General features: G+C 38.0%; 1 protein-coding gene across 5 annotated transcripts in view; it reads right to left on the minus strand.

Annotated features, from left to right (window-relative positions):
* Positions 1–24,269, minus strand: part of LOC109919260 (ATR interacting protein) — a 39,244-nt gene continuing 14,975 nt past the window's right edge. For 4 of the 5 annotated variants that reach the window (XM_048606199.1, XM_048606201.1, XM_020519245.2 and 1 more), the window contains exons 8-16: positions 23,554–23,661; positions 22,222–22,296; positions 21,603–21,729; positions 18,637–19,359; positions 14,134–14,276; positions 12,285–12,376; positions 11,345–11,431; positions 5,529–5,781; positions 1–1,033 (exon numbers count right to left, since the gene is read on the minus strand). In XM_048606199.1, coding sequence (XP_048462156.1) covers positions 960–1,033; positions 5,529–5,781; positions 11,345–11,431; positions 12,285–12,376; positions 14,134–14,276; positions 18,637–19,359; positions 21,603–21,729; positions 22,222–22,296; positions 23,554–23,661 — 1,682 coding nt within the window. In that variant the 3' untranslated portion in view covers positions 1–959. Of the gene's footprint in view, positions 1,034–5,528; positions 5,782–11,344; positions 11,432–12,284; positions 12,377–14,133; positions 14,277–18,636; positions 19,360–21,602; positions 21,730–22,221; positions 22,297–23,553; positions 23,662–24,269 lie in introns of those variants that run through there. The other variant, XM_048606202.1, reaches the window with a different exon arrangement.

Raw genomic sequence — 24,269 nt, forward strand, 5'->3', positions numbered from 1 at the left:
ATGTTTATAATTTTATATTTATTGCAAAGAAAACAAAACTGTACAAGGACCTCAGAAAATAGTTTAAATCTTTGAAGTTGCAATGATCCCCCACATTTTGTCAGCACAAAAATATTAATTCAGTTATCAATCTGCACAGTGTTACAAATTAAACATTTTTACTCAACAAGAATGGACATTCAATTAATAGTATTTCATCTTTAAACTTCTCTGGACAAGTCATTCAAGCCATTGTTGTAGGTAGTACAACTCATCACATTCACTCAATGCAAAACCGCACAAGTTTAAAAGAAAAACAAAATTCAGGAAACACTCAGATCAGGCAACATCTGTAGCGATAGCAAAAAAAGTGTTTCAAAAACCTGAAACACTACCTTATTTCCTTTCTCCACAGATCTTAGAAGACCCACTTTGTTGTGAACGTTTTTCTATTTTACACATTGTTAAATATTCTGAACTTGTCCTCCAGAGCACTGCATCATGGAATCTGAAAATATTGCACTCCAATACCTGTTTCTGTGATAATAATGTAAAACAAAATCATATACTTGTGCAAATTCTTAAAACAACGTTCAAAAAATGCATACAAAATCATCCAGCTGAGGTTCAACAGTTTATCAAAAATGGCATTGAAGGTATTTTTCTCGTTGTGCTCGAGTTAGAAAGTCCACTGCTAATAAACAAATTAATTCTACTGTAATGTCAGTGATAGCGGAGAGATTCATGAATGCAGTTACTAGCCACTAAATATTTCATTGTTGCTTGAACTTGAAAGACAGACAATAATCCTAGAAATACAATTCATTATGATTTTTCAGGCATTTAATTTTTCAGTGAAAATAACCCTGAAAAATATCAGCTCAGTTAATGGGGCCACAAATGGGTATTCAAGTATGTAGCTATCAGTGTATGTACAAATGTGCTGCAATTGAAGTATCTTCAATCTTGTGTACGGTGCCTCAAGGTCCATCAGTTTCTGGTTCTTGATATTCGGCTTCTGGCTCATGGGAACAAAGTTCTTCCAAAGCCAACTCTGAAATACAATTTGGTATAATTAAGTGTACAAAGCAAAAGTTCTAATTAAGAAGTGAGGAAGGAGGATGTAGAAAAAAGATGGAGTTTTGAACAGTTTAGAACTTGTGAATTTGGTGACAGCTAACCACAATTTTGGACAGTAGCCGATGAAACAATTTACGAAGCAGTAAAGAAGTAACATGATGATTAATTAACTCTTTCTATCATTTTTAAATTATCGATTATATCTATACATAATACCTGGTGCGATACTGGAGAGTCTGTTATTGGACAAGTAACTAACAGGCTTGGATGAGAGCTTGAATCTTACATTGGTTGCTTGAGAATGTGAATTCATTTTTTTAAAAATAAAAACTGGCAATAGGTACGATGAAGGTGTTGGACTATAGTAAAAACTTAACTGCTTATCTGAGGTTATGCATTTTGGACTGAAAAAAGATATATCAGGGTACTTTCTGTTCTTATGTTGCTATGACAAGGGGTCATAATTTTAAGGTGAAAGATATTAGTTTTAGGAGGGAATTTAAGGAATAATCTTTTCTCCAAGAGGGTGGTGGGAATCTGGACTACACTATCTGGGAGGGTAATTGAGGTAAGAACTGTATGTGGATGACCATTGAATGTCATAACAGTCAAAGTCATGGCTAAGTGCTGGAAAGTGGGAATAGTGCAGATTTAAAGTAACATTTTGTCGGTTCAGAATCTGAGCCAAAGAGCCTCTTCTGTACTATGTGATTGTATGATTTTAATGTTGTTTGGGAAAAGAAACCTACCAACTTTACCTGGTTTGGCCTAAATGAATCATTTCAGTCTCTCAGCAATTTGGTCAACTCTCAGCAGCTCTCAGGTATGGACAAGCAAGCCACTCAGAGGCTTGGCATCAAACTACAACTGCAGTGACTCAAGGTAACCCACTTTCATCTTCTCAGGACAACTAAGATAGCAATAAATGTGACAGTCACATGCTGACTGACATGTGTATTAAAAAAGAAATTTAGTAGCTCAAAAGGGTTGTAATCTGCAACCACAACATAACATTGCTTATTTGTTCATATTTTCTTTGTCAAGCTCAAAGAAGACAAAGGAAATAAACTTTGGTGTAAAAGACTCTCACTAAATTAACTGTGCAATTAATTGGAAAATGGGGCTGGATAACACCAAACTGATGCAAAACCTGAAATAAAAAGTCAAGGGTTGGTTCTGGATAAGTCCCAACACAGGAGTGCATTATTTAAACCATCAACAATCAATGGTAACAATTTCACAGCAAGAGACAGGACAAAGAACACAAACAGGAGCAGTTAAAATTAATGGAAGTAGTCGTACAATTATGCGACATTGCAAAGTATCAGTAGGTGAGAAAACTAGTAGAGTTTTGCATAGTCCTCAACTTTGTCACTTAGATAAGGGGAGTTTATCACAAGGTTGAAAACCACATCACAGGACCACTGATCATTTCCACATTGAAGGTGGATCCAAACGAGAAAAGGCAGCTGGAAGATCTGCATGTCCAACATGAGTGAGGCTGAAAATCTATTAAGAAGCTGCATTTGCAGTCTGATCTCTAATTATCAGTGACAAGGGAAACACTTGAGCGACAGAGTTTCATTCAACAACTTATATGATATAGCACTTCTAATATCGTAAAATGTCCCAAGGCACAAAGGAAGTTGTAATGCAAACTCAGAGCCATACAAGGTGATATAGGGGCAAATAGACAAAAGTTTGGTCAAAGAGATAGCTTTTAAGGAGTGTCTTAATGAATTAAAGCAAGTTACAAATTCAGAAAAAAATTGGGAGGGAGTTTCAGAGCTTAAAATCTAAATAGCTGAAGGCTCTGCCATTAATTGCGAATTTTTCCATTTCCAATAGCTAGATAGTGATAAAGTCCATCCTGTGCGATGACAGCTAAGTTCTTCGGCTGTATGAGTTGATGCAACTTGCTAATATCCTTTCGCAAATCAATTTCTCTAAGCTCAACTAATCCTCCACGTACAATCTTCTAAAGCCATTCAAATCCATCTTAGTTATTGTGTTGACTTTCCAATAACTGACATAGTCGTTGTACTCCATTTAGTTTCAGCATCATCACAATAGGTGAGCTTCTATTATTAAGTTTGATACTGTTATTGTTGATCATGAACTTGATTGCTTCTTACCTGAGTCAATTTCATTGGATTGAGTGCGTAAAGATGTTGTTTTATGGGTAATGCATCCCTTATATTAACGACATGTACAGCCAAACATGTTTTCCCTGACCTACTTATACAAATCAATTTATGATTCAAAAATAGCTTTCATAAGTCACTTTTACAGATTTCAGACATAGCATAATGATCCATCTAAATCTTCCAGAACCTCAATATTATGCAATCTGATTTCTGAAGAGTCAACTTCTGAGCCTTCAATTTCTGGTTCATTTCTCAACTGTTCTGATATTTTCATTTTATTCCCAATTTCACCCACCACTAACTACATTATTTCTCTCCTAACTATCCTTGCTGTTACAGTATAACTTTAAAATATTAACGTAACATTGATTTTTCCTGAAACAAAAACAGAAATTGCTGGGGAAACTAAGTAATTCTGGTAGCATATGTAGGAGAAAGCTGAGTTAATGTTTTGAGTCCAGTGACACTTCATCAAAACTTCAATTTACCCTCCTGTCTGGAGTATTCATTTTGTTTTATTTCATATGGCTCAGTGATCTTGCTTTTAATGATTCTCCAGAAATGGGTAACAATATTAAGACCTTGCCCCAGGAACAAAATTTTGAGCTTTGTCTGGTCTTATTTTTATTATTTGTTGAGCACTTTTCCAAAAGCTTTTTGTTATACTCTCGAATTTTGGTTAATTTTCATTGGAAACATATCACATAGCTTAGAAGTGCAGACTCCAAGCTTTGGTTTATAACATTCTCTTTGATTAAAAAAAGAAAAACAAATCCGCATATCATTACAAAAGGCCTGAATTCTGTAGATTCTTCAGGGGCAAATGGTAACAAGGGAATTCCTTTATCCAAATCATTAGGACAGCCTTGACAACAAGCCCTAATCATGGTCTTTCAAGTTTATTGCCATCTTTCCAATACTCCTTGGAAATTGTGGATTACAAGCTGAAGAAAAAAAAATTATCTATTTCCAATGTATTCATTATCTCTTTGCATATTTATGATGTACAATTTTAACCCTGATCTGACTCTAATTCTTTGGATAATTCATACCTTGTAAAAAAAAGAATTAACTGTCACTACATTGTTGCTGTAAATTCCCCCAAAGGCACTGCCTAGGTAATCTTATCAACATATTCACACTTATTAAAGTATACCAATTCCCACTTCGAGTTTTAGGTTCAACTTTGTCAATGCCGTATTAGGTGATACAAGCCAGTTACAGCTGTGGACAATTAGCTTCAGCACAGCCTCCAATTTAGGAAGGTAAAAAGATTCACCTTGTTCTTGGGTGATATTTCATGACTTATTCTAGAAAGCGCATTGTACACACAGTGAGAGGTTAGACATCCTTCCAAGTTATTTGTCAAGTACTATGGTGAACAACCATTAGGATAATGCACTGGAAAGGTTATTGATACCTGTGCAGTTCTACTATGGAGGTGCAGTCAAAATGGGAAGACAGAAATTGATCAAAAAGGGAAAAATGGTTGCAGAAACAAAAGCAAAAATAGTAAGAAAATTTCTTCGTCGGTATGTTGGCCCTAGTCATGCAGTAAATTTCAATACTTTTATGAATCCAGTTATATGCAACAATTGGATTATATTCAGCTCTTTCTAAAGAACTGGCCCTGAAGACTGCTGCTTTCTTTTTTATTATTTTTTTATTTGTTCATTGGATATGGGCTATCACAGCTAATTCCCAATTACCCTCAAGATTACAGTGGTGAGCTGCATTCTTGAAATGCTGTAGACCACGGGGTGCAGGTTAGAAAGAAAAGAGCTGTTAAAGGAAGGGAGACCCTGGATCTTAACACAGCAGTGAAGTTACCTTTTAAAGTCAGGATATTGTATGGCTTGGAGGGGAACTTGCAGGTAGTGATGTTCCCAAGCATTTGCTGCACTTATCCTTCCAGATGGTAGGATTTTCAAGTTTGGAAGATGTTGCCCAAGGAGCCTGGGTGGGTCACTTCAGCGCATCTTGTAGGTGGTGCATATTGTTGCTACCATATGTCCATGGTGAAAGGAATAAATATTTAAGGTGGTGCACATGGTGCCCATCAAGCTTAATCCTAGATTGTGTCAAGCTTCTTGAATTTTGTTAGTGCTGCACTTCCTAGATGGGAAAAAGCTTGATCAAATATTTTCTGAAAATAGATGTGGTATTGGAGCAATTTTGGGATTGGGTCAAGAATTTTAGATAGTATTGGTCCACGAGTAAAAGATGCACAATGGCACTTTTCTGTTCCTGGAACTGTATTGGTTCTTAGGCACTTCCTCAATCAAATAAAATCAACATTCATTTCTACAACAAACTTCTCACCTTCACACTCTTCAAGATCTGGTATGTTTTTTAAAATAGCTTTGATTCCATGCATAACTTGATCATAGAGGTGTAGCACATCCAAACAATGGTCTGTAAAACTTTTGTCCCTCTGTGAAAGACAGTGCAGGAGTAAAACAGTTTCCCTTAGGAACTGCACCACAGCCTGATTACACACTGAAGAATGATTTTCTTGGGATATGCGAACAGTAAGCCACTGTCGATGTAACATGACTATTAAAGTCTTCAAGACCTGCAAAATAACAGAAGTAGATATAAAATGAATTGTACTCATCACCGTTAGTTCTGATTTACTCAAAAAGGATGTGACATTGCAAGAGACCCCACAATTTCCTAGGCCCTACCAACTAAATGTTCACTTTCAAAGCGTACATTCTCCAGCATAGAAGTATGGTCGAGACAGCAGATTTTTTTTTTCTCTGTCAATGTCATCCTTCACTGGAAATAGAGACTACTGAAGGTTGACAGGAGAACAAAATATTTGCGACTGATGCCCCAAAATATAGAACAGCAGTATATAAATATAGTCATTTGATACTCAAAAATTGCCAGGGTCAAGGATATCTTGGAACAGCTATAGCAAATTGTTAGAGGGAACAATGAGCAGCCGGAGGTTGTTGTACACGTTGCCAAGAATGACATAGGTAGACAAAGGGTTGACGCTGCGCAGAATGAATATTGGAAGTTAGGTAGGAGGTTAAAATGCAGAACCTCAAAAAGGTAGTAATCTCTGGATTACTTCTGGTGCCATGTGCTAGTGAGAGTAGGAATAGGGACATAGGGCAGATAAATCAGTAGCTAAGCAGATGGTGCCCGGGCCAAGGATTCACATTTTTGGATCATTGGGATCTCTTCTAGGGCAAAAGAGACCTGTTCAAAAGGGGCAGGTTTCACCTGAAGGGGGACCAATGTCCTGGCGGGTAGATTTGCTGGTGATACTCGGAAGCCTTTAAGCTAGTATGGGGGAATAGGGGCCTAGGCATTTGTGAGAATAGAGACATGTGAGGATGGTTCAGAAGTTAAAGACAGCAAGTTAATTAGACAAGGAAGGCAACAGCACATCAGGGAATGAGGGATCTCGAACGAAATAAATGCCGTTTTTAATTCTATGTTAAAGGTCTGACAGATAAGGCAGATGAACTCAGAGCATATATGGGAACATGGAACAGGGGTACCATAGCTTTTACAGAAACATGGCTGAGGGAGGGACAGACTGGCAGCTCAATGTTCTGGGGTTCAGATGTTATAGGTAGGATAGAAAGGGAGGCAAGGGAGGACAGGGAGTGGCATTTTTAATTAGGAAAAGCATAACTGCTGTACTGAGAGAGGGGATATTCCTGGGAGATTGTCCAAAGAGGTTATATGGGTGGAACTCAGAAATAAGAAGGGGATGATCATCCTGATGGGATTGTACTATAGGATCCCTAATAGTCAGTGGGAAACCGAGGAACAAATATGTGGAGAGATCTCAGACATGTGTAAGAAAAACAGGGATGCGTTAGTAGGGGATTTTAATTTTCCAAACATAGTCTGGGACTGCCGTTGTGTTAAGGGTTTGGAAGGCGAAAAATTTGTTAAATGCGCTCAAGAAAATATTCTTTGTCAATATGTAGATGTACCTACCAGAGAAGGAGCAAAAATTGACCTTCTCTTGGAAAATAAGGCAGGCAAATGACTGAAGTGTTAGTGAGGAGCATGTTGGGACCAGAGATCATAATTCTATTAATTTCAAAATAAGTATGGAAAAGCATAGGTCCCGCATAAAATTTGAAAGTTCTAAACTAGAGTAAGGCCAGTTTTACCAGTATGAGACAGGAACTTTCAAAAGTTAACTGGGGTAAACCATTTGCAAGTAAAGGGACAATTGGCAAATGGGAGGCTTTCAAAAGTGAGATAATGAGAGTTCAGAGGCAGTATGTCCCTGTTAGAGTGAAGGGTAAAGCTGGTAAGAGTTGGGAACAATGGATGAATAGAAATATTGAGGTTCTGGTCAAGAACAAGGAGAAGATATGTGTCAGGTATAGACAACTGGGATCAAATGAATCTCTTGAAGACTATAAAGAAAAGAGGGGTAGTCTTAAATGGAGAGCAGGAGGGCAAGAAGGGGATATGAACTAGCCTTGGTAGGTGAGGTTAAGGATAATCCAAAGAGATTCTGTAAGTAACTCAAGAGCTAAAAAGCAGCTAGGGAGAGAACAGGGGCCCTTAAAGATTGTGTGGAACCACAAGAGATGGGGGAAACACTAAACGAATATTTCGCTTCAGTGTTTACTATGGAGAAAGACATGGAAGTTAGGGAACTCCGGAAAATAAATACTGATGTCTTGAAAACAGTCTACATTACAGAGGTGGAGGTGCTGGAGATCTTAAAAAGCACAAACACAGATAAATTTCCAGGACCCGTTCAAGTGTATCCCAGGACATTGTGGGAAACAAACGAAGAAATGCAGGGGCCCTAGCAGAGATGCTTGTATCAGTGTTGTGCCTTTATCCAAGAAAGGCTGCAAGGAGAAGCCTGGGAATTATGGACCGGTAAACCTGACATTGGTGGTGGGTAAGTTACTGGAGGGGATTCTGACAGACAAGGACTGATTAGGGATAGTCAGCATGGCTTTGTACATGGGAAACTGTGCCTCACAAACTTGATTGAGTTTTTTGAGGAAGTGGCCAAGACAACAGATGAGGGCAGAGAAATTGACATTGGCTACATGGACTTTCATAAACCTTTGACAAGGTTCCGCATGGTAGATTGGTTATTAAAAAGTTAGATCACATGGGATTCAGAGAGAGCTTACCAATTAGATACAAAATTGACTTGATGGTAGGAGACGGGGTTGTGGAGGTTTGAAGTGCTGGGACCAGCGGTATTCTGCAGAAATCAATGCTGGGTCCACTGTTGTTTGTCATTTATATAAACGATTTGGATGAGAACTTAGGAAGCACAGTTAGCAACTTTGCGGATGACACCAAAATTGGTGGTATAGATTACAAAGGGATCTTGATCAATTGGGCCAATGGGCCAAGGATTGGAAAATGGAGTTTAATTAGAATAAATGTTGCACTTTGGTAAGTCGAACAAGAGCAGGACTTACAAAGTTAAGCGAAGGCCCATGGGGAGTGTTATCAAATAGAGTGACCTAGGGGTTCAGGTACATAGTTCTTTGAAAGTTGCGTCACAGGTAGGCAGAGTGGTAAAGGCGGCATTCGACACACTTGCCTTAATTGCTCAGACCACCAACTACAGGGGTTTGGACATCACGTGGCGGATGTACAGGATGTCAGTGAGGCCACTTTTGGAGTTCTGTGTATAATTCTGGTTGCCCTGCTTTAGGAAGATTATTATTAAATTGGAGAGGGTTCAGAAAAGCTTTACAAGGATGTTACTGGGACTAGAGGTGAGACTTATAAGGAGAAGCTGGACAAACTGGAAAAGTTTTCAGTGGAGCGTAAAAGGTTGAGGGGTGACCTTATAGAGGCTTGTAAAATTGTGAGGGGCAGAGATAAGGCGCAGGGCTTAGGTCTTTTTCCCAGGGTAGGGGAGTCCAGAACTAGAAGGCACAGGTTTAAAGTGAGAGGAGAAAGATTTAAAAGGGACCCGAGAGGAAACTTTTTCCACACAGTGCGTGGTTTGTATGTGCAATGAACCGCCGGAGGAAGTGGTAGATGCAGTTAGAACATTTAAAAAAACATTTGCACATGTACTTGAATAGGAAAGCTTTATAAGGATATGGGCCAAGTGCAGGCAAGTGGGACTAGTTTATTTCGGAGAACTTGGCTGCAAGTACGAGTTGGACTGAAGGGTCTGTTTCCACGCTGTATAACTCTATGACTCTATAATAGGTGAGACTATCCATTTCTTTATTTTTATAAAGTGAAGGCTACTTCCTTTTATTATTTAGCACAGTCCAGGCTATTACTCATTTGATTTTTGTGCTCCTTTTTCGTTTATTTGTTAGCTATTTCAAATACACCCCAGGCTAAACCTTTTCCTGTTTGCAGCACTCTCATCATTTTCACCTTCAGCCAGGTCATCTTCACAGTCTAACCACCAAAATGCATCCTATTATTGAATAATTTCCTGATAAGCGAAGGAGTCAATTTGCATTTGAAACTTAGCAACACCACATAAAACCATAAGACATAGGAGCAGAAATTAGGCCATTCGGCCCATTGAGTCTGATCCGCCATTCCAATCATGGCTGATAAGTTCCTCAACCCCATTCTCCTGCTTTTTCCCCATAACCCTTGAACCCCTTGATAAATCATTGGCTTCAACTTTAACCAGGCTACAAACGTATCTGCCTGCATCTTCTGGTCCACCACGTTTCTTTTGTCACAGGAGACTCCTGGATTCACGTATCCGTTAGTATGTTTGTGCTTTGTGTTTTCCTGTTTCATATTGCTATTTTCCTCTCGTAGAATGCTGCCATGGAGCCAAAATTAAATTCTGCTATAACACAGATGAGTAATGTGGTATATGAATTTCAATGCCACTGTGATGTCATGTACATAGGCCGTATGTCCCACAAACTGACAATTCACATGAAAGAGCATGTCCCTTTGGCTTTTCACAATAAACAATGCAACTGACTGTACCCAAATGGCTTGTGCTTTCAAAACTCTCAACTCTAATATTCGTCGCAATTCTGCAATTGGACACATTTGCTGGATAATCTTCAAAATGCAAAGGATTACACTGACAACCAATTTAAGACGGTTAGTTGGGCTTGAGGTGTCGTATACTTGCATGTACTTAAAATTAAATATTACAGTATCCTGTTCTTTGCACATAGAAAGAACATACACAGACAATGCACCTGTTTCAATACAACAAAATAGCTAACAGCCTATTCACTGGTGCATTTCTCAAAGTAATGCAATGACCAGAATCACCCTGCCCAGTTTAAAATTTAACAAAGCCTGGCTGTTAACTGTTAATTAGCGTTAAAAGAGTCCACTTGCTAAGCAATCAGTACTCTCCTCTAATGAAATATAAATATTGGTTTTCCCCTAGAATTGGTATTCCTGTGAAATGTGATGAAAAGAAAATAAGCTGTGTCAAAATATCTCTAACAATATGCATAAAAAATTAAAAGAAAAACAGAAGCAAATAACTCTATGACCAACAACTCTGCAAATATCTCATTGGATAGTCAGGATACCCGACTGCATGAGGAACCAACTTAAAAATTGCTTGGATACTTTCAGTATATTTTCATCTACAAAAATAAAAACTTCAATAATGTTTGCTTAAATTATGGAACACAGAGATACGCTTCACAATGGGAATGTAACATCTAAATAACATACAGGTAGTTCTGCTGTAACACGGTTCGTTAACGTGAATTGGCTGTAATGCGATTGATGAATAGTGGACACTGTTTGGATAACGTGAACTTTACAGGTATAGCAATTTTCTACAGCAAATTCCCTATAATACGATTTTCTGTAGCGCAAGGTCACACAAGAACACAACTATTGCGTTATAGGCAATGTATTTTCTTTTCACACTGACAAACAAAGGTAGCCTAAATCCTGAGTCAGGATCTGACACCAGACAGCCTAACCACAACATCAAACTAGGCTAGAACTGCAGGCTTACAAATCAAATCTAAATTAAGCAGATGCTGCTTCACCCTGACAATAAACACATACTGCTTGCTGAACGAACGTTAAATAAAGAGTATAATCAGGGCTTGATTCTGACTAATTCTTTAGTAAGGCCAACTGCACAAATGATGCATCTCTATTATAAATGTCCAAGTCATTTTTTGTACATCAAGTTCCTTAGTTACCTCAGTGTTGCACGGACAATCCGATTCTACCAATATAGCGCTGGCACCAGAATGGGACAACCCAAATTTGGTGAGGAATCGAATAACCTAATAACATGGAAAAGTCACAAAAAAAGAACTATATGATTTTCTTTTGTTAATGACATATTTTCTCTCAAGTACAACTTGACAGTAATCAGACCGTTAAAACAATTCACCAATAGTATCACCAAAACTGTAGCGCAACGCAGAGATGAAAACTTGTGTAATTATTAGTCTGTATTTTCCTTCACCTTGTAGGATTTACAGCTTAAAATCAACTTATTCATTGATCCTATGATACCTGTGACTCAAAATACCTAAATTAAATTCAAACAAGATTCTAAAATTATCTGGAGTCAATGTGGTATTAAAGAAATAATGGAAGTACATCTTGTGTACGTTTGCACAATGAAATGTCACATTTCACAAAAGCTGTGCCATAACCATGTTAAACTTATAAGGGAAACTAGAGGGACTGGAGGGTTTGCATTATAGGGAGAGGCTGAATAGGCTGGGGCATTTTTCCCTGGAGTGAAGGCTGAGGGGTGACCTGATAGAGGTTGAAAAAATCGTGAGGGGCATGGACAGGGTGAATAGCCATGGTCTTTTTCCTAGGGTGAGAAGTCCAAAATAGACAGCAGAGGTTTAAAGTGAAAGGGGAAAGATTTAAAAAGTGCTTGGGGATTAACTTTTTAATGCAGCGGGTGTATGGAACGAGCTGCCAGAGGAAGTGGAGGAGGTGGGTACAATTAGAAAAGATATTCGGATGGGTATATAAATAGGAAGGGTTTAGAGGGATGTGGGCCAAATGTTGGCAAATGGGACCAGGTCAGATGGAGATGTCTGGTTGGAGTGTATGAAGTAGACCAAAGAGTCTGTTTCCATGCTATATAACTCTATGACTATTTCTGTAACTTACCTCTTGTTCCAGCTGGAGCCATAGCCTGTCGGCAGCAGTACTGTCAGGTCTGGAGGAAACATATGTATACAGATTGAAAAACAGACAGGATGCTGGAAGGAGAAAATAGTATTTATTAATTTAATAGAATTCTAAAGAAAATCATCATTGTGAAGCACTAAATTGCTTGTATATTATAGCTAGATTGTGCAAAGAGTGAAACTGAAGAAATCTGTTGTTATAAACAAATTGAATAATTAGCACTTTTAGGGTAAAGTAGATTGATTGCAATGGTGCACTGTTTCCTTGTACTGTATTATCATTCAATTAACTCAGTCACAGAATCCAGGTTTGATTTTCATTGTACAATTCAGTCACTGATACTGCAGTGTGCCAGAGCTCCGATACAATGTACCATGAAGTAGTAAAATCCATGATTGCAATGTCCATTTTTTAAAAAATTTAGTGATGCACCCTATAGATACATCTTGCAGACGTTAGATATGCCCTCATATGAAAGATATTTTGGGTGATTATGGTGAGTCACACAGTGCTGAAAACTAAGAATCAGCCTTCAGGCATTAGCTGAAGTTTCAATGACAACTTGCTTTTATCAAATGCTTTTAACACGGAAAGTATCCAGAACACTTTATGGTGGTGTTATGAAGAAAAAGAAATCCCGATTCATTGCTTCTGCCTCAAGGAACGACAAGGTTTTGGACGTCAGTGAAGATAGTACGGTTTTGCAACTAAGATTTTTTTAAGATATCAGGAAGTATCTTGCTAAATTCTGTGTTGCTAAATATAGGAGTGAATTCAACCAGTGCTGAATTATGAATTGTGAAAGGTTAACAAGATTGATATCTAAAAGCAGGAAGGAACCCGCAACACCTGCTCAAAATAAATGGCAGCTGGACATTGACACATGACAGGCAGCCCTCAAGGGTATATTCTTCAGCTGTCACCAGGCACACATTCAATACATTCTTTCTGATCTTAATTTTACGGTATTGTTTATATTTGAAGTGCTTCTTCTCTCCCACAGCCTTCATGTTGAATATGCAAATAAGGGCAAACAAATATATTTAAACAGAGCACCTAATGGTGCAAACCGTTATTCTTTGCACATCACAAATCAAAGATAACTTAGTTCTGACTTGTGCCACTGCTACAGTTACCAATGATAAAATTAACTGATAAGATCATCGATGTAGAAACAGAATTAAATCTGCTCTGCCATTCAATGAGATCATGGGTGATCTGATAATCCTCAACTCCACTTTCTTGCCTTTTCCCTATAATGCTGAATTCTCTTATGAATTAATAATCTGCCTATCTCATCCTTGAACATTCTTACAAAACAGCCTCAAAAGCCCTTTGCGGTAAAGAATTCCACAAGTTCACTACTGAGGGAAAACTTCTCTTCATCTGTCTTAAATGGACCATCCCATACTGTCAGATTATGCTCTCTGGTCACGAAAATAGAAAACAGCCTCTCTGCATCTAGCCTGTCAAGTCTCCCAAAAGTGTTTCGATGTGATCTCTTTTCATTCTTCTAAACTCTAAGGAGTACAAACCCAACCCACTGAATCTTTAAGAAAATTCCTCCAAATACCGTAGACTCTTATCATAGCAGGTACTTTTTTGTGCATTACCATGGCGAAGGCTTTATTTTGAAATTCAGAAGTTTACTACTTTTAATCAACACGCAGTCCCTTTAGTTTCTTTTAGAATGTAGCTGATTTAGAATCACTTAAATTTTATTTGTCCAACAAATGCTCTGTATTGAACTTACAAACATAACCCAGCATCAAAAGAAAAATGCAAAACAAGTTGATTAACTGATTAACCAAAAGGAATTTTCTCTCACCTGACTGCGAGCAGAACTTTGAGGCCAGTTCCACATGATCTGTCAGATTTGCCAGGAGCTGGGCAACAAGGAGGACAACGGAGCATGAAGAATCTAGCGACAGGCATCGGAGCAGCACTTCACTGCTTAATAATTGGTGGAACCTAACACAAAATCCAAATAATTTTAGCCAAAGCAATTAACTGGCATAATGACTGTTCACAATATTTTGTTTCCTAATGACCATTTCTTTCTCATGTGCTTGCACTTTAAAAGCATTTGGGTCAGGAGCTTTAAAATCACGAGAGCTTCCTCTCATTGACTCAAAAGTAATTTGAGAAATAACAGAAAAAAAAAACTAGTGTTTACCAAAGTTTTCTTTAATTTCTGTCTCCCGCTTCCGTGCAAGTCATCTTTATGCACTCCTGGTTACCATCTTTGCTACAAATATTTTACCATTACTGAATCAACGTGAAAAAGTTGAACAGTTTTGTCTGATAGCTATGCTGGGAAGAGAGGGTTGAGAGAAGGAAAATGATTGGGGTATGGTGTTGGAAGTGCAGAGAGAAAAAGGGACAGGACGGCAAAGAGGAAAGGATCAATGCAAATAAGCAAGTAATTTTATTGCAACTGATAACTGGTGGGATCAGGATGGTAATGGCCCTAAAACAAATGCCATTGCATCATCTAACATTTTCCTACTCAAATTTCATCTAACAGCAGATTTACTCCAGCTTTCCCACATATCGGCTGCATTCCTACACATAAATTGGGATCACTGACACATGTAGAATACATCCTCAGGATCATGAACCTCGAATATGTGGCCCAGTTGCAGTGAAGTAGAAAAGGTGTGAAATTATACTTCGATGATTTCTGGAAGGAGGAAAGCTCCTTCAGGCTCATCATAATATCATAAACTACTGCACTGTTACACCAACACCACAGGACAATAACTAGGTCCAACATCCAGCCTCGCTTTATTTTTTAAATACTGTCTCAGGAAGTGGGCAATGGTAGCTGGGCCATCATTTATGCCTGTCCCTAAGTGCCCTCATGAAGCTGGTGGTGAGAGCTTCCTTGATGAACTGCTGTAGTCCATGTGCTGTAGGTAGACTCACAATGCCCTTAGGGAGAGATTTCCAGGAGCTGACCCAAGGGCGCTGAAAGAACAGGGATATGTTTCCAGGTCAGGGCAATGAGTAGTTTGGAGGGGAATTTATATGGGAACACAACCAGCTGCAACTGCTGCCCCTGTCCTTCTACATCGAAGTGGATGTGGCTTTGGAAGGTGCTGTCTAAGGAACTCTGGTGACAAACAAGTGAGAAGTATTCCATCACACTCCTGACTTGTGACTTGTAGAGGGTGGACAGACTTTGAGGATCTAGGAGGGGAGTTATTACAGGTAGGATTCCTAGCCTCTGACCAGTTCTTGCAGCCACTATCTTTATATGGCAAGTCTAATTCAGTTTTGGGTCAATAGCCTCCAAAAACCACAATGATCTTCCCTTGTGCCAGATATTACTTGAACCAGCAGACAGCTTTCATCAATTCTCATGGACTCTAGTTTTGTTAGGGCTCCTTGATCCCACACGGCCTGGTGGTCACACATAACCTTGACGTCAAGGGCAGTCACTCTCGCCACACCTATGGAATTGAGCTCTTTTGCACGTTTAAACCAAGTTGCCGCGGTGGAACCCAAACTGGCAGATTGTTGCTAAGAATGTGCTGCTTGATAGCACTATTGATGACACCTTCCATCATTTTACTGATTGAGAATAAACTGATGGGGCAGTATTTGGCTGGTTTCAAATTTGTCCTGCTTTTCATGTACAGCACATATTAGATAATTATCCATATTGTCAGGTAGATGCTAATATTGTAGCTAAATTGAAACAACTATGTTCATTCACTCACGGGATGTGTTGCACCGGCTGGGCAACTCGTCCCTAGTTACCCTTGAGAAAGTGGTGCTGAGCTGTTTTCTTGAACCACTGCAGTCCATGTGCTGCAGGGAGACCCACAATGCCTTGAGGGAATTCCTGGATTTTGAACCAGTAACAGTGAAGGAACAGCAAGTCAGGACAGTGTGTGGTTTGGAGGGAAATTTGCAAGTGGTGGTGTTCCCAAGTGTCTTCACTATTGCCCGATTGTTTTCATTATCCAGTGCCTGCCACTATTTCTTGATATCAGGTGGAGTGAATCAAAAAGGTTGAAGATTGCTCTCTGCGATGTTGTGAACCTCCAGAGGAGGCAGAGACTATCAGCATAGAAACATGAGCTCTAAAAGAGGACTACCAAGTAACTAATTTTGTAATTAACTGAAAATCCATCAATTTGAGGAAAGCCATCAATAATTCTGATTATACACCCCAGTTATCAAATCCACAGGGCCCTCACACCAGGAGTGAAAACATCAACCTTGACAGACCTGCAAATAACATATGCTTTTGCTACGACAATCCAATCACGTAAATTACTAACTATCTTTTTGTTTATGACTTATATAAGTTCACTATTGTTTTGAACTGTGCTTGGACAGACAGCCAGGGCAGACACAAAGTGAGAGTGTTACCAAACACATAGGCATGAGCACACAGTGACTGATGTAATCTTACAGTTTTGGAGGTAAATGCATGAACGCATAATTTATCCTCTATTTCAAATGTTTGCTGCTGGTCATTCAAAATGATCACAAATACTAAGGAGTTAAGAAACATTTTCTATTTCAAAAAATATTATGGACTGTAAAGAATGGGAACTGGGATTACAATTTTCTTTCATCCCTGTACATTACAATATTTTTAAAAAGACTCCATTATTACAGGTCTATTATATATCAAAACTTCAAACCCAACGACCTTCAATCTTCTTACAACCAGAGAAGAAACACAACACTCAAAACGTAAAGATTCCCATTATGTTAGGCACAGAGTGATGTGCATCACAAAGTGAAAACAGCATTTTAAGAACAATTTCTCTAATAGGGAATCATATAAATGACAGCCAGTGTCAAATATTTTAAGTTTTATGTTCAAAACATCAATTCTAAAATCACTAATCACTAGCAAATGGCCTACACAGCAACAAATGGTTCTAGTTAACAATTCCAATTAATTACTCAAATAATGCTTGTGATTTTGATGAACCAACCATAGCTGTTAGCAGCAGTTTTCCACAACACAGATGCAACCGACCTTAATGCTGAAGGAACTCACTGTCGTTCTTTCTCAATGTTTTGAAAAGATAACTGGAAGCAGAATTCCTGCAGGGTAGCTAAATAAAAACTGATCCATGGAGGTAGCAGTTTAACGATACCTTTCTCTCTCTCTTTCAAGAGAATTTGACTGCTATTATTTGAGTAATTCTGCCATTTGTCAGATTGAAATGATTATTAACCATCTTCCTTGAGAAAAAAATGGCAAATAAATGGTGTAGGCACAATCAGGGATACGACTGTGCTTTCAAAGAGCCAGCATATGTACAATAAGTTGAATGTCATTCTTTTGAGCAACAAGTTCCGATGATTTTATGACACTTTGATCACTGCAGAATATTCAGCCTATAAATGACTTTAAGACTTCTCATGAGCCTACAGCCATTTGTGGCATGCAATCTAAATTCATACAAGCATGCATTAACTTGAAAAACACAGGCAGGCTCAACAAGTAGCATGCCAGATACTTGGAAGAATTGCTTCCTGGCGAAAAAAAGCAGGAACAAAAGATCAATTGCATCTGCAAAACACATGATTATGGTCTGGATTAAAGTCTGAATGGCTCAATTATTGTCCATGCAAGCAACAGATCACAACGTAATTTAACATTTGAAAGCCTGGGCAACATCATAACAACAGTGTAATCAGAATGATTCATAGGTTGGATAAACAGTTTTGCTGAACACAATAATAGTTGCATTGTTTTAATTTTTTAATTTGAAAGGCTCAACCTTATATCACAACTATTTCATTGCAAAAGTGAAATATTAATCGCCATGACTAAATTAAATAAGCAGTTAAAACATTTTTTAAAGTATTCTGGTTGCATTTATTTCAGATTACAAAATTAAACCAGTAGATTTCCAGATGATGCTAGAGACTTGTCTGCCATTATTATTTGGACTGTGCGTTTTTTTCTACACCAGAGAAACATTAGATACCACAAACACAATCAATCCCACTTGGGCTTTTATACACAAATAAAACATTCTAAAATTATTCTGGAGTGCCCAGATGGTAAATCCAATAAATAGAAAGGATATCACCCCAAGACAGTTCCAGTTGACATGTGTGCACTACCTGAAAGGGATACTGGATAATGATCAGGACTAACAATCAAAACCCATTTTATCTAGTCAAGGAGAGCGGAGGGTAATCATAGTGCATTTGACGTCAATCCAGCTATTACCAGCAAACTCTGCACAAATGTGATTTAACCTGGGACTTCAAGCTAGGGTTAAAATTGCACTACAAGAATCATTATAATTAACCATAATGTGAGAGATTTTATTCTGTTTTTCTTTACCTGCTGAGGAGTTCAGTAGTAGCGTTTTCAGCAACCTTCCCCAAAATTCTCAGGCTTAGATTCTGGAGATTTTCTCTTCTATATGTGACACTTATAACCACAGGATCAGAAAGTTGCAGCAATTTGTTGAACAAATTATGCTGAGGTTGGTCTAAACCAACCAATTCCTGTAGTTTAGCATGTTCTTCTTGAAGTCCACATATTCCTGCTTCCTCTTCATTTCCATGCCCGCTCAGTGTTGGATTCTTATGTGATTGTGTCGTTATGACAGTGCCACCTTGAATACTTTGACTGGAGGTAGGGATCAACAAGGATTTTCCAGCCTTTTGACTATGTGATACAAGGTGATATAAAACATCAAGCGCTGAAAGTGCAAAATCTTCCAAATTGTTAAAACAATCATCCACATTTGAGGCAGTAGGACTGGCGGGATAGCAATTTCTTCTTCCTGCAGGGTTCCTTCCTACTTTTTCAGTCTGCAGAGCTTGACAATAAGTCCCAAGGTAAAAATCAATTAGTGGCAAAAGATGAACTGCGCTAGGCAAGTCATTTTGACTTCTCAGTCCAAGAGTAGCTTTTGTGGTGTCTAACTTTTGTTCTGATGATTCTTGGTCAAAGATGAGCATATTAATGCCACAAATAGCTAAACGCTGAAGCTCACTTAGACTTAAAAGCGTTCCTTTTATTCCAACTTCAGAAGATTTCTCAGCTAATGAAGTCCCACTACAAAAAGGAAAGATGTCATTTTAATAAATTATCACTTGGATTTTTAGTTTAAACATTTAGTGGACAGTCTAATCAAGTTTCCTATATAACTATCGATCTTGATCCATACTGGCTGAATGAACTTGGTATATTGGATTGAACCTAAGAAACATGAGCACGTTGGCCAACTGAAATAACAGTGTGGAGCTGGAGGACCACAGCAGGTCAGGCAGCATCAGAGGAGCAGGAAAGCTGACGTTTCGGGTAGGCACCCTTATGAAGAAGAACCCAAAAAACTGCACTTCTGTTGGGAACCCAAACGTCAGCTTTCCTGCTCCTCTGATGCTGCCTGACCTGCTGTGTTCCTTCAACTCCACACTGTGTTATCTTTGACTCTAGCATCGATAATTCTTACTACCTCTTAGCCAACTGAAATATTACATCACCAGAACTGAAATCCAGTCCTTGAGTATGCAAACCAATGAAAGCTACTGAATACTGCAGCAAAATTTCTGTTTAGGACAACACCATACTCTGTATATTTGTTATGTACATACTTTTTAAAAAATGTTGAGCAAGTTGTACATATTAATTGGGAGCAGGAGTACACCACTCGGCCCCTCAATCTGATCTGATTGTTCCACATTTCTGCCTTCCCCTCATAACATTTCACCACTACACTTACCAAGGATATAGCTCTGACTGAAAAATATTCAGGGACACTGCTTCCAATGTCTTTTGAGGAAGACAGAGTTCCAAAGACTCCCGACCCTCTATGAGAGAAAAAAAACTCCTTACCTCTGTCCTAAATGTAACTTTAAGAAAGGCTAAATATTGTGACAATTAGATACATATTGGAACAATGTCCTGTTAAACATCAGACCTATGATAATCCAAATGAGACAAATTGTTGTAGTATTTTGTATTAGCTGCTGTTGAAAATGAAAAGGAATGGATGTTAAAAATAATAGAAATATAATAAATGCAACAGTCAGGACATGAAGTTTATTATTTTGACGATTGTAAACAGAAGGTAATTTTTTTTATTTATTCATGGGATGTTGGCACCGCTAACTAGACCAGCATTAATTGCCCATTCCTAATTGCTCAGAGAGCAGGTAAGAGTTAACCACTGGGCCTGGAGTCACATGTAGGCCAAACAAGGGTAAGGATTGCAGTTTTCTTCCCTAAAGGATACTGGTGAACCAGATGGGTTTTCCTGACAATTGACGACGGTCATCATTAGACTCTTAATTCCATTTTTTTTCCCCCATGCTAAATTCAAATTCCACCATCTGCCATGGCAGGATTTGAACCCGGGTCCCTAGAACATTACCCGGGTCTCTGATTTAACACCCCAGCAATAATACCACTAAGCCATCACCTTCCCCAATCATGGTTTAGAAATAAATTAATGATACATCAAACAGAGTATTCCATTCTTAAACTTCAAAATATGCACATAATATAAACATTGTTCAAGATTTGAAGCAATGTAGAAAGCAGCAGTCAAGAAGAGAAGGCAAAAAGTGTGCGCGTGATAGTTAGATGGGGTGTCTCAGAGTTGGGGAGTTCGAATTCTGAGAATTTGGGAGTCATCCTAGAAGCTAACTTATTTGCCTATTTAAACATAGCAAGATTTTACCTTGTACTTGGAAGAAAATTTGACGTTTTAAAAATATTGCTTGATTTCCAAAGTACAGCTGGCTGAAACCATTTTAAACACTAAACAATTGTTAAGAATGAATTATTTACTGAAAAGAACTAAAGAAGGCAGGATGAACATTCAAAACATCTTTAAATTTCCTTACTGGAATTCAAGAGATTAAAATTAAATAGACAAAAGCTGCAACCATCGCACACTTTCAATAAAAGGAAGAAGTTTCATTTTAGACAAGTTGCAATACGTTATTTCATTTTCCTCAAATTTGCTCAGACAACTGAAAACTGCTGTAATTTATTCCCCCATGTCACCATTCCATCTATACAGGAAATCATTAATAGATTTTTGCAGTCAGTTTTATGCTGGGAAATAATAAAATTTATTTTGCCAACTGAAACAAAAATTCTTTCCAACTTTGGAACTAAATAAATAAGATAATTTATTTATTCAGCAAGATTTCTTTGCAGTATTCTCCAACAATTACAAAAAAATTTCCAATTCTTTTGAAAGATGTAATATTAGAGCTGTTTAATTTTTGCTTTGCTGATATTGAAGTTTATTGTATTTACTGCTCTCATTTGCAATAAGTTATACTTACATGCCAAGGCAACTATGCTGTTGGATCAAACCATAAAATGTTTCAGAATTGCTGTTGAGAAGGTAGCTCAATCCCAAATTTCCAGGACCAACAGGTTGGCTAAGCAATACAGTCATCAGTACAGCACCTTAAGAAACACACATTCCATAATAAATAGAAATCACCACATGTTCCTAAAGCCAACAAGTAATGCAAAAGAAAAATGGAAGTTAAAGAATTTCTAGCCTGCATAACATCAACTCCTTTCCACCATGGTGTCCAACTTTGCAATAAGTCTATTATAATGACAAAAGTTACAAAATTGGCCCATTCATTCAAAAGTATCCGTATTTGCTTACAGGTAGCTCAGAGCAATGGAGAAATCTTGCGAGCAACCTAGGAATATTCAACCTGCAAACTACTTGCAACAGCCATTTTAAAGTCATCCCACCTCAGACACCTCCCTTCAAAATCAACATACTGGTTCATCCAAAGGACCAATACTGTGCAAGAGCCTTGGGACTGGTCATAGTCATAGGACTGACTTATGAATACAAGTAATTTCAATTTACCTCAATAATAAATAGGATATTTAGTTGGAGACAATAATCACAGACACTAGAAGTCTGAGAAGTCTCACCTTTGACTGCTTCTCCACACCTTCTATTAGCCATTTGAAGATCAGCAATGGACCAAGATGCCTGCTTCCTCTCACCTGTATCAATGAAAATACACTTCCAACTAAATAACATGAACTGAAAACAAATGTCAAGTCTGTACCTTTAATTCAAAATGTTGTTTTCATATTTCTGTTATGCAAAAAACATCAAATAAAAACCAAAAGCAGGGGAAAACGTACATTTTACTGACTTTCATCCCTCATCCACCTCTGAAAAATTCACACATAAGGGCAAAGTCACAAACTCTATACTTCATGCCTATAGTAATTGGCTGTGCACATAAAATTTACAAGTATCATAACCAAGAGCCTCAAGGAGGAAAGTTGGGGGATAAAAATACTAAGAAATGAAGATTTTAACGAACTCAAACCGGCAAAGAAGAAGTGCCTTGACAATTCTTGGGTCCTCCATACAATGACATGGTTTAGACCATTAACCCTTCATGTACTGAATGCTAAGTATGCATCATCATTTCACGTTAACATCTCCCTACATTTTGCAAATTTCTTCCCTCATTCTTCCAAAATCTCAGGCTACTCTAGGATGGCACCCAGAGTGAGGTGAATATCAGCAGAACATATGCTCATCCTCAAAAGGTCATGGAGAAATTAATTTTAGAAACAGAATAGTCAATACACCACATATATGGACTTCTCACAATCCCCATAAAGGGTCAAATTTACAATTTCCAAGGAGCCATTGCTGCTACTCAAGTAACCAGAGGAACCTAATATGTGCAATCCTAAGAGGTTTCCCCAGAGACTAATAGAATTGCTCCCATTCTCTCAGGGACTGCGATGTCTACAAAATCGTATACAGTCTGACTATCAGCTAAGAATTCCATCCAACACTTGGAGATTGAAAAAAATTGAATACTGCAATAACTTTATAACAGTTATCCGTTGTTAGATTTAGTAACCATTTCGTATTTGCCAAATATTTACACAAAGTTCCTTTCAAAAATCATTTGAATTGTAAATTAATAATTGTAACACAGTTATCAGAAAGCCTACTTAAATTTTACTACACTAAAACAAGCACCACCTGAAACAGATAACAAAGGAATATCCATTTTTCACTCTTCAATACAGGATCAATTCTAGAGTAAATCAACATAGTGATGTCTGGAATAAAGAGATTATTGATCGAGTATCAAGGGCCACGTGACACCAATGTGTTTAAAGCCATGGAAGCTGCATCACCAAACCCATTACCTATGGGAACATTAATTAACTGGCATGGGCTCATATTCTGCCAAATCATGTCTATGCATTAATATCATGATTACTTACTTTCAGATTGTCTGCTATGAGACAATTTTCCCTGAATGGAATTAAGCGAGGGACACTTTTTCGACATTTCCCTCTTGGTAATGTGCAACTCTTTCAAATCCCGAGTGTCTGTAAGTGTTAAAAGTTATAATTTGAACATTAATTAACAGTTCCATAACATCACTCATTTACAACCTGGATCATCCAAATATTACACTGAAATCCTGATTAATGCCTTACATTACCTCTAGACAATGCAAATACACTGCTCTCCTGGGTAGCTCCCATTCTACACCTGGCATAAACTGTAAATTAGCAATGCCTGCTGCCATACCCAAATATGCACCAAGTCCCACTCACTGCAGCATCCTTGTGCACATGGACCCATATTTGTTTCCAGTTTGGCACATCTCGAAACAAACACAAACTCATATTCAAATCCCTCATGATCTTAATCCTCCAATAATTCTCTCTACATCAAATATTTCATGATCTTACAACTCAAATATCTTCCTCCTGATGTAACTTACATTACATTGTAAATTAGCAAAAGTATCTCAATCCAGTAAACAGCATGTGCTGCAGCAACAATGCCTGCTATGCTTCACTTGATTCAGGTCCTCAGACTGGCGTCAATTTAGAAAATCATAGCCATTATTTATCTTCCACCAAAATCATTTTTTTTCTGGGAGACATTCATACTAGCGAGCTGTAGATCATGAAGAAAACATATTCAT

This window comes from Rhincodon typus, chromosome 16 (genome assembly GCF_021869965.1).
Source record: "Rhincodon typus isolate 14 chromosome 16, sRhiTyp1.1, whole genome shotgun sequence".
Lineage (NCBI taxonomy): Eukaryota > Metazoa > Chordata > Chondrichthyes > Orectolobiformes > Rhincodontidae > Rhincodon > Rhincodon typus.